The sequence below is a fragment of the Corvus brachyrhynchos genome, unplaced genomic scaffold (genome assembly GCF_000691975.1).
Source record: "Corvus brachyrhynchos isolate BGI_N302 unplaced genomic scaffold, ASM69197v1 scaffold5, whole genome shotgun sequence".
NCBI lineage: Eukaryota > Metazoa > Chordata > Aves > Passeriformes > Corvidae > Corvus > Corvus brachyrhynchos.
In genome coordinates this window covers 5,423,004-5,434,132 of record NW_008238321.1, presented here as the reverse complement: position 1 = coordinate 5,434,132, position 11,129 = coordinate 5,423,004, and the positions used below count along the sequence as shown (strand labels likewise).

Below are 11,129 nucleotides of genomic sequence, written 5' to 3'. Positions count from 1 at the left end.
CCACAGCCCGTGCTGGAAGCGATGCTGAGCTCGGGTGGGAGCCGTGCCTGGGGCTCTGCCCTGTGCAGGAGCTTCATTTGGGCTCCATCACCTGTCCATGGAGATGTGCTGTTGGGGGTGGCAGCTCTCTGATTTGGGGTGTCATGGACTGGGATGCGTCTGTGCCCCGGGGGACACGAGCTCTGTGTGGCAGCACGGCCCCCGCGGAGGGAGGGAACACTGTGGGATTGGGGAAGCTTATTCCCAGCATCTCCCTCTGCCTTCCCATTGTCCAGAGCAATCCCTCCTCTCGCCTGGGGGTTCATGCTGAGCGTGGGAAGGACTTTTTCCCCTGTTCCAGCAGCACAAGCCCTGCACAGTGACCAATGCTCTTTTCCCTCCGACCCCGTGGAAAACTGATCCCTCTGGATCTGCTGAGATCCCTTTCAATCCAGAGTGGAGATTCCATGTTTCTCCTCTCAGACAAATCCCAGACTGCCAGGACTCACATTGCTGCCCCACATTGTCCTGGAGCTGATCCCTCTGGAGCAGAGGAGCTCTCTGGTATCCCGGCTGCTTGTTCCCTTGGCAGATCCTGCTGGAAAAGTTGTCTCTCTCCATGAAAACACGTGCACGTGGCGGTTTCGGTCTCCTCCATCCTCCCTCCCTCCTTCCCTGGGCTGGGCCAGCTGCTCCCTGCTCCAGCCAAGCCTGTGCTGCTGTTGCTGGCTCCTGCCCTGCCCGGGGGGAGAGCGTGGGTGCCTTTGCTGTCTGAGTCTGCACAAACGCCAGCAAAGAGGGGAAAAAATGCTGCTTCCCGCAGCTTGTGGCTGAGAAATTCCCCAGCTGTGGGGTTGCCAGGGAATGGCCAGGACAGCTCTGTTTGAGACGTCGCTGCTGGGGGGATCAGCTGGACCCTGTGGGGTGGACAGGGCTGGCGTTCCCACAGCCGGGATGTGCCTATCGGGGACCTTCACCCAGGCTTGCCCCCACTGGGGACACGAGGTCCCAAGCAGGACGTGGTCGGGTGCAGCCCCATCCTGAGAGGCCCCTTTGTGCTCAGGGATTTCTGTAATGCTGCGGTGCCGGGGATTTCGGAGAGGGGCAAATCCAGGCTTACCCCCGCGCCTCGGGGCAGCTGTGGTGAAGGTCAAGCTCTGATTTCTTTGGCAGGAGATTTCCTGGAGGTGAAGCCCTGATGGGAGCTGTGAGGAAACTGCTTTTCCCACTGCCCCAGTGCCGGGGTGGGAGTGGTGCCATCCTGCAGCCTGGCAGCGCTGTCACCGCGGGCTGCACCTCGGGTGGCCTCCCCACCCTCCACATCCTTCCTGCTCTTGTTTTCTCCTGCCTGGCACTTTCTTGGGATAGCAGCCCTCTGGCTGTGCCTGGAACACAGCTCTGGCAAGGTGCTGGCACAGCTTCTCTGCATCCCACAGCATGTGGGAAGGACCAGGCTTGGGGGTGAGCTGGGCACTTTGGTGGAAGGCACAAAGAAGGTGCAAACCTCTTCTTGCTGCTGCTGTGGTGACATGGGATGGTGAAGGGCCTCATTAATCTTTTGTGATTACTTTTGCACCACCCTGGCACCGGTGACCCCCCACTGTCCCCTCTGCTGTGTCCAAAAGGGCTGCAGGGCTTAGGGCAAGTGTCCGTGGGGCCAGTAGGACCCTGATGAGGCTCGGTGCCCACTATGGGCATCATCCTTCCCCTCCAGGGCTGGAAGGAGCTGTGCTACGAGTCTGGGTTTTCTGTGGCATGGCTGATCCTCCTCCTCACAGGGACTATCATCAGAAAAATCCCAGAAGTATCCAAATTACCCTATCAGCTGCAGCTTGGCCGTGGCTGGACGTATTCCACTGCTAATTGGAATCACTCACTGCCATCCTCACTCGCTGTCTTTGTGCTGCCTGTTGGCAGAGAAAGCAGAGGGATGCATCCAAAGGTCACTGGGCATGTGCTGGTGCAGCCCCCCAGGATGGCAGGAGGATGCTGGGGGAGCAGCACTGCGAAAACAGCACAAACCTCGGGGTCTGCTGCCCTTAAAATAAATATCAATTTTTTTATGCTTCTGTTATTCAAACCCAGCTGGAGCAATTTAAATAATTGGAGTAATTTGAATAATGCAAGAGATTTAAATAAGATACAACAGCCCAGAACTTGTGCTGGGGACAGGCAGGTGAGGGGCCTGGTGGTGGCACGGGGCTGTGACAGTGAGGTGAGGCACAGTTTGTGCTGTCACCATCAGGAGCCTGCAGCACCCCGTTCTCCTGCTGGTGATATTTAAGGTAACTGCTGATTTTAGGGTGATCACAGGCTCTGCCAAAAGCTGTTTGGAGGCAGATCAGCCACGTTTGAGCCCATCCTTTTCTCCTGGGTAGAGATAACCATGGGCACTCTGCAGTCCCTGGGAGCATCTGAAACTTTGTCCTGCTGAGACCTGGATGTGGGAGACGTTGGGAAGAAGGAGCGTTCACTGAGTGGCCCTGGGCTGCCAGGTCTGTGTTGGAGGAACGATGTGAGGTTTTCCTCTTTTGGCCATTGATGTTGGAGCTGAAACACCTCCTCGGGAAGGGGGCGGGTGGTAATGAGAGCTGTGGCTGTATAAAAATGGCAGCAGGTTGTTCGCTGGTCCTGCCCAAGGATTTATTCCTGGCTGGTGGAAAACCTCTGCCTGGGGGGAGGGGGGGGATCTCTGGATGCTGGAGCCGCCACCTTTCTGCCCAGTCCCAGCTCTGGCCCTGCAGGGAAGGGGAACATCTGCTTGTGTTTGGGGGACCTGGCGTCCCACCAGCCCCGTCTCCCCTCCCCCTCTGTTATTTATAGCGTTTCACCAACATCTGGAGTTTGAGCCCGTTCGGCGCTGGCTGACTCCGAGCTGGGGGATGGAGCTGGGGGAGACGTGTGCGGCCGGCAGGGAGGGAGGGAATGAGCCCTGAGCCCTCCCCAGCAATCTGCAGGGGGGCTGCAGCATCCTGGCATGGAGCTGAGGACCATCCAGGCCTTGGGGAGCCCCGGGAGCATCCTGGCTCTGCTTTTCCCAGCACTGGGGATGGTGGGAGAGCTGCTGTGTCCTCACCCCACAGTGCAGACACGGGGGTGCTCTGCCTGCCCCCTCGCAGCGCTGCCCACCTCAGTCCCGCTCTCCGGGTGGGTTGAGGCTCCTTTGGCGTTTGCTCCAAGTGTCACCGAGGTCCCCTGGCCCCGGGGGATGCAGGGCTACAATAGCCCCCTTTCTGGTGCTGCTTTAATGGGAAAACTTGAGTCACTCCTGGGGGAAGAGGAATGGAGCCCAGCCCTGCTGGAGCAGGAGGAGGATCCCTGGCACAGTGGTGGATGGAGACAGCGATCCCACTCCAGCCATGGCATGATCCCAAAGCCTCCTGGTTCTCATGGCAGGCAGGGCTGTGGGCACTGCTGGCAGCCATGGTGAGGGCTCCTGCTTCTCCCAGTTTTCCTCATCTTTGCAGCATGGAAGACAGCAAGGTTTCATCCCTCCCCTTCCTAGACTGGTGACAAATACCTGCTTAAAGTTAAGTGCATCCCTAAATCCGTGCACAGGCAGCAGCCTTTGAGCTTCCAACAAAACTGTGGTAATAATAGTGGCAATTAAAGCTTGCCTGAGGCTCGGCTCAGCTCCCAGTATAACCAGTACTGCCAAAGGAGGGTGCCCCTGTCAGGGGGTGTAAATGGGTCCCTTGTTCTGGTGGTGCTGTGGCCCCTGGGCCCCTTTCCTGCATTGGTTTCTCCCCCTCCTTAGCTCCTTCCAGGCTCCCAGTGTTTCCCCTCACTCCTCTGCCTGCTGGGGTTTGGATTTGGGTCGGGATCCTGCATTTCTGCTCCACAACCCCTGAAGGTGGCTGTGCATCCCCTCCCCTGCATCCCTTGGTGCTGCTGCCTGTACTGGAGAATCCAAAGTGCCGGGGATGGGGAAGTCCCAGCTGTTCCCTGTTCCCCCAGGACGTCTGTGTCTCACGGTGTCCCTCAGCCCTGGTGGGCTCTGCTGCTGAGGTTTGTTTTGGAGGAAGCAAAGGAGCCATTTTTTGACCGAAACCACATGGAGAAGGAGAGGAACCATGGGAGCTGACTTGAAAGAAAGTATGTTAACAATGTAAATTAGGCGGGAATGCTCCTGCCTGGGTTTTCTCCAGCTCTTCGGAGCAGCGATGGAAAGGTTTGACCTGTCGCCGGGTGATCCGGAGCCTGGAGTGTTTCCAGGTGCTGCAATTCCCAGCAGGGCAACTGGAGCCTATTTGGCTGCCTCTGGAAATGGCAAAGGCCCCGGGATGGGCATGGAGGGGTGGGCTGGTGTCGGGAGCAGGGTGAGGTGGTCCCTGGCAGGACTGAGCTGATTAGGGCCAAACCCTGATCGCAGTGATTATGACCAGCACACCCAGGAGATGAGCTTGGTGGAGTTCCAGCAAATCTCATTCTGGGACACAAGCGGGGCTGGAGCTCCTGGTCCCGTTGTGGGGCACCCTGCCCTTCCTGCCTGTGCCGAGAGCATCCTGTCAGCCTGGGAGGAGGTTTGGGGTGACCCCACTGCTGAGGGGCTCGGTGACATCGTGGCCAAGGCACCGCAGGAGCCGCGTTGAGCAGGGACCCACCGGGGTCCCAGGGCGGATGGTACCAACCTGGCCTCCTGCCTGTGCCTAGCTCTGTGTGTGTGTGTGTGTGTGTGTGTGTGTTCTCCTCTTCCTCCTCTTCTCCTGGAGGACCCAGCAGAGCTGGTGTCCACACTGGCACCGGTGTTTTATTCCTGGAATAAAGCCCTAAACTGTGGCTTTCAAGGCATCTTAGCCTGTTGTGGGCATGAGTTTGTGGGGCAGAGGGACTGGAGACAGTTCTGGGACCTGGCCACCAGTGTGGCATCCTGGGTCTGGAGAGACTGTGAATGTTCCTGCAGATTTTTGGGCTGGTCTGTGAAAAGCCTTTTTTATCCCAGTTCCTGCTCTGGGTCCGGCTGGGGGATGGTATGAAGGTGCAGGTTGGTTTTGTGAGTCAGTGTCCTTTGGGAAAGTGGTGACACTGGGCTGTGGGAGCAGGGGACATCCCTGTCCTGGAATGTGGCTCAGGGCAGGGTCACCAGCGAGGGCAAGAGGGTCTCTGGCACCTGTGGCCTCATGGTGTTGGGCTGAGGAGGGGCTTTTGTAGGGCCAGGTGGGTTTGGTTGGATAACAGAGCTTGGGGGCTGCTCTGCTGCCCCTCAAAACGCAGGAGGGGAGTTTGGTTCCTTTTGGTGCTTCTGGGAGTGGATTCTGCCTTCATGGAGGCTGCCACATGCTAATTAACAGCATGGAAACCCCTCATTAATCAGAGCTGGCAACATTTGTGCTACCAGCCCCAGGCGTACGAAATGGGAACGGTCCTGGTCACTGCAGGGACCTGCATGGGGAGGCACAAAGCCAGTCCTGGGGCATGCCATGGGCCAAGGGGAACCCGAGGGAGCTGGGGCTTATCTTTGGAAAACCCCAATGAGCCACAGGTTGTCCCCAGGTGACCCCCATGAGCCAAGGGATGTCCCTGAGGGACCCCAGTTCCCATCAGCAGTGCTGGAAACTCTAAGGGAAATAAAAAATCCAATGCTGCAAGAGTTGCCATGAGATTGTGAGAGCTGGCAACACCCAGTCCGTTTTTTAGATTTTACTGAAAGCATTTCATTGTTATTTAATGTCTTGTTTGTGCATTTTTAAATGGACCAGCTTGAACTGCGCTTCCGAAACCTTTTTCCTTGTAAAATGCCGCTGGTTTGCCCCGAGCAGCAGCTGCAGGGATGGGGTGTGAGTTCAGCTCATCATCCAGGCAGCATTTATCTGCCCAGACATTCCTGGGGATGGCACAGACAGGGATGGAGTGTACCCTGCTATTGCTGCTTAATCCAGCTCATAAAATCAGTGGCCACTGGAAGTGTCTGGATTCCTGGGGGGGAAAAAAAAAAGCTTCATTTTGCAGATTTTTTTTTTTTTTTTTTTTTTTTTTTTAGTGTGTGTGGGCAATTTTTGACTTTTTAAGACAAAAAAATCGAGTTCAATTTTGTTGCTTTACAGCATCCATGTGAATGTAACTTAAACCAAATTGGCTTCCAAGTGCTTGGCGTGTGAGAGGCGGCGGAACCTCCTCCGGAGCGGCACCGGAGCGGTTCTGCAGGCGGGTTCCTGGGAAGCCCAGATAACGTGCTGCTGTTCCAGGGAACGCTTTCTGGCACGGCTTGGGTTTCACAAAGGCCAAATTCCCCTGGGAGCTTAGGAAATATCTTCCCAGAACACAACCAGGGAAACGCTGGCATGGGTCAAAAAGAAAATAAAGAGCGGAGCTGGCAGGAGAGGCAGAGGCTCCGTGTCTTGGGGTGGTGTGAGCCTTTGCTTAATCCCAGAGAGGGGCTTTGCAGAGCTCAGCTCCAAGACCTGTTTTTTCCAGCAGCCAAGGATTGCGTTAGCTGGGAGATTTAAGAGCCCAGCAAAAGCCCTGGATCATCTCTGTGGGAGGATAAGCAGTTTTCCCTGAGGATCTCTGCCCAGAACAGATGCTGAATTGGGATTTCTTTTTTATATGTATATATTTAAAAATAAATGTCTTGAATTCATTCCAGTTAAGGGCCTTAAATTCAAGAATCTGTGGTGACAGGAGCACAAGCCCACCTAGGGCATGGCACAGGTCAGCACCCTCGCAGCCAAAGGGATCCTGCAGTGAAGCTTTTCCCTGTGTGGTTTATTTAGTGAGTAATTTGATTTCACTCCTGATGCCGGGGATCCCCTGGAGGAGGAGAGACTGATCCTGCCAGGTGTCCCCAAGGGATCCCCACGCTGGGACAGCACCTCCAGCACAGACTTTTGGCTGATTCTCAGTGATTTCTGTCAGTGTTTTCACACTGCTGCAGGAGCTCTGACCCTGAAAGAATGGAGCAGGAGGAAAATGATTCTAAAATGTGCTTTTTAAGCCCAAATATGCGATCCCAGATGGATTTTGGTGATCCCAGATGCACTTTGGTGACCCCAGATGCGCTCCCCTTGTCCTGCTGCACAGAGCCCTGTGTGTCCTTTAAGGTCATGCGAGTCCGACCCTCTTGGGCCAGTTGAATCATTTCCTGTTTTCTTCAGTTTTTGAAGAACTCCGAGGCAGGCTGGAAATGTTTGCAGATAGGGTGAACTGGCTGCTTCGGGGCCATGGGAAAGGTGCAGCAGGGTTAAATGTGCAGAGGGGGGTGCAGGGCTGCTCTGGGTGTGTGCAGCAGGTACAGGAGGGGCTGGGGAGCCCCAGCCTGGTTTGGGTTGTTGCACTGAGGATTTTTCCTGCTTCAAGAGCCAATCTGGGATTGAGATGTCAACACCACAAGCTGGTTTTTAATAAAAAACTCAGTTGCTAAGGGAATCTCTGTAAAATTCAAGAGCAGTTTGTAGCAGTTCTGAGTGTGCCCTGATGCCTGTGATAGGCACTGCGGGTGATGTGTGAGCAGTTTTTGAGGAATTTGGTGGTCAAGGTGCCCCTCCTGAGCCAGAAGAAAGCTGTCTGGACACAATCCTGAGTGATGGACTCTGCTTGAACAGGGAGATTGGTCTTAGATCACCTTCAGTGGTTCCTTCCAACCTGAACCATTCTGTGTGTAAGGACTGGTCATTTTGCATCCCTGTCTTTTCCTGGATGCTGGGATTGAGATGGTCAGGCTGGTGCCAAACCCTGATCCGCCTCTGTCCTCCCTGGGCATTGCAGCCACAGCCAAAATTGCCCAGAGAAGCTGTGGCTGCCCCATCCCTGGAAGTGTCCAAGGCCGGGTTGGATGGGGCTTGGAGCAACCTGGGATAGTGGAAGGTGTCCCTGCCCCTGGCAGGGGCTGGAACTGGATGATCTTTAAGATCCCTTCCACCCCAGACAATTCTGGAGTTCTATGAAAATTCCATCCCCCAGCACAGGAATCCCTGTGGGTGACCACTCGCTGTGTCCCCACTTCGTTCTCCTCTGTAAAATCCCTCCTTGAGAGGATGAAGGAGTTGGGAGGTTTGGTGTTTCATGGTGCCTTTTGGCCAAGAGAGGAAGGAGGAGGAAATTGCTGCCTGGATTTTTAATTTGGAGGGAAAGGCTGTAAGAGATTTCCCTGTGAATGTGATCAGAGACAAATCCTCTCTGCAGGCAGGCGGGGAGCAGAGCGGTGCTCCTGCTGAGGGAAGGCTAAAACTCATCCGGGGGGATGTTTTCCTTAGACCGTGGGTGAAAATGAACACCCTGAATCTCCGAGGTGCCTCGTGCCAGGGATGTGGTGCTGTGCCATGAGCTGGAGCTGCCTGGCACGAGGACTGCTGGTGGGAGCAGCATCCAAGAGAATGTAATGGGTCCTGCAGACCTGGAGAAAACCGGGATTTGTTGCTCCCTGGCTGCCCTGAGGAGCCATAAAGCATTTTCCATGGCATGAGGGGAAGCACTAAACTCCTCACGTGCCCCTGTGCTGTTCATCCTGCCAAGCTCAGCCTTCCCAAGCTGCAGGGAGCTCTTGGATGTTCAGGTTCATCATCCTGGGCCCCCCTTGCTGGGAGGGGATGGCACCAGGGGGTGATGCCGGTGTCACCCAGACCAAGGGTGTGGCGCTGCCTTAAATACCTGCCTGAGGTTAATCCCGGGTCTGGGTGAACTTGGGCAAAGCACAACTCAGCCTTGGTTCCTCCCTGCCCGGGCCTGGGGCTCAGCTGCTGCCAGGGGCGGGTGGGTCCCGGCCCATGGGTGGATTAATCTGGGCCACTCCTGGTGAAGGAAATGCATTTTTTGTTTTGTTTTCATTTTTCTGGAGTGGTTTTGGACAATTGGGTTTCGAAAATAGACTCAATGAGAGGAAATCCATTTGTTAACCTGTCCCCATGGCGGGGACGGGAGGATGGGGGGCAGATACAGCGCTTCCTCGGGCCTTTATTTATGGTCACATCTGCCTGAGAGCCACCCCAAAGCCATCAATTAACCCCCATGTCTTGTCTCCCCCACCCTCTCCTCCATGAATCAGGATTTAAATGGACAGAAGGAGCTGTGCCCACGTCTCTGCCACCTGAAGAAAGGCCCCAATGGCTACGGTTTCAACCTGCACAGCGAGAAATCCCGGCCGGGGCAGTTCATCCGCTCTGTGGATCCCGACTCACCGGCTTCCCGGGCGGGGCTGCGGCCCCAGGACCGGCTGGTGGAGGTAACGGGGGTACAGCAGCAGGGGTGGGACCCTAGGGAAGCTGAAACAACCCCCATCCCGTGACCTTTCCCATCCCATCCCCCCAGTATTCCTGTAATTCAGCCCCTAAGGCTGATGGGGCTGCTCTGGCAGTGGCTTTGTGCTCCTTTCTCTCCTACCAAGTGGGCATTTGTGAGCTCTGGGTAGAATTATAGAGTAGAAACTTGGAATTGTTTAGGCTGGAAAAGCCCTCCAAGACTGTTGAGTCCAGCCATTCCCCCAGCACTGCCAAGGCCACCACTGACCCATGTCCCCAAGGTGCTGTGCTGGCTCTGGCTGGCACTGAGGATAGTCAGACTGTGGGCATAAGGCCAGGTCAGTGCCGCCCAGATGAGCTAATGCCCTGCCAGGGAATGCTTGGAAAAATAGGGAAAAAGGCTTTGCAGAGATTTTAAGACCCAAAATTATGAAAGATGGGGGAAAAGTGCTCTTGGAAGCATCTTGCTGGTTACCAGATGCTGAACAACACTTTTTGTCCAAGATGGGGCCAAAAAGTTTGGGTGGGTCTGGGAATTGCCCTCTCTTTGGCTTGTGTGTTGTGTTTTTCCTGGAGAAGGAGGTTCCCCCATCCAGAGCTGCCTGTCTGGGCAGAGGGACAGGCAGGGACTGACACAGCAGCCAGAACAGCAGCCGTCACCCCTTTCCCTGGGGGAGCACATGGATATCCCCTACTCAAGCTGCTCCCCAGGAGGATGAACCCCAAAACCACCCCACAGGGACCAGGCTGTGGCACTCGCTCCCGGCTCAGAGCAGGGATGAGATTTGCAGCCCTGCAAGAGCATGAGTTGGGAAAATCCTGAGACCAGAGCACTCTCCTGCTTTCCAGCCCCATGTTTAATTACTCCCCAGCCAGTGGGAGCTGCTGCCTCTTCCCAGCAGCTGAAAGTTTAATGCTGGGAGCAGCGTGGGGCCTGGGCCGGTGCGGGGCCGGGTGGCAGTGGCTGTGCTGGTGTCACATCCAGGGGTCCTGTTATTTATTTATGGGCTTGGCCCGGGGCCTGGCACACACAAAGCAGCTCGGGGTGAGCTGGCGAGCTTGGAAACCTGATCCCCTCCCTGCTTGCTCTTTGGGGCTTGGATAAATATTTGATGTCCCCCAGCCCTGTGCCAGGGCGGGGGGAGAGCAGCCCTGGGCTGCCTGGCCCGGCTCAACCAGGGTGAGCCCTGGGCATGGACTGAGGTTGTAGGACAGGGATGGAGTGGGGCTGTGAGCCGGCAGCTGTGGGTGGCAGCACCTGGAATGAGGTGCAGAGCCTGGGAAGGGGTTCCTTTTCATCCCAGCCCTTGCAGCAGTGCCCTGAGGAGCAGGGGGAACCTGGTTCCCTGCAAAGACTTTGGATCCAGGCTCTGCAGGGTTCTCCTGCCTCGTCGCTTTGCATGAGGACGAGCACTGGTCATGCCGAGGCTGTCGGGCTGGGCCGTGCAGAGCCCTTCCCGATGGGACAAAGGGTGATTCATTTGCACCAAACAATGTCCTCAGTCACCATTGTCCCCTCACCGCAGGGAACAATTGGGAGTGCAGGATCACATTCCCTGTAGGTCCTGGCTCACATGCAGGGAAGGGAGAGATGAATCAGTGGGCCAGGCACAGGGACTCACCCAGCAGGGGCACAAAAACCCACGGTTTTCCATCCCAGAGGGTTGAAGGATGGCACGGTGGTGCCTCAGGACACAGTGGTGCACCCAGCCCACTGTCTGTGCCCACAGGCAGCCTGAGATTCCTGGGGCACATCCAAGGGGAAGGCTGGGTTCGACAGCACCAAAGAGGGCAGGCAGAGGGTTTTGGTGGGAGCCTGAGGTCTGTGATTCCCCATGGATGTGTTTGGGATGCCTGCAGAGGTGTGTGGTGACACACAGGATGCTCTGACAGAGGCACTGGGAGGATTTAGGAGGCCATGGTTGGCTGGAGAGGGGAAAGGAAAAAGCCTGTAGCCTTCCTATCATCCCAGCAGGA

General features: G+C 56.1%; 2 protein-coding genes across 3 annotated transcripts in view; both read left to right on the top strand.

The window, feature by feature from the left end:
• Positions 1-11,129, top strand: part of SLC9A3R2 (SLC9A3 regulator 2) — a 30,790-nt gene that overhangs the window by 12,337 nt on the left and 7,324 nt on the right. For both annotated transcript variants that reach the window (XM_017734009.1, XM_008633588.2), the window contains exon 3: positions 8,960-9,136. In XM_017734009.1, the coding sequence (XP_017589498.1) occupies positions 8,960-9,136 (177 nt within the window). The remainder of the gene's footprint in view (positions 1-8,959; positions 9,137-11,129) is intronic.
• The window catches only part of LOC103615528 (tuberin), a 24,323-nt gene continuing 23,784 nt past the window's right edge, over positions 10,591-11,129 (top strand). The window contains exon 1 of the mRNA XM_017734269.1: positions 10,591-10,595. The gene's annotated coding sequence lies outside the window, so the exon portion shown is untranslated. The remainder of the gene's footprint in view (positions 10,596-11,129) is intronic.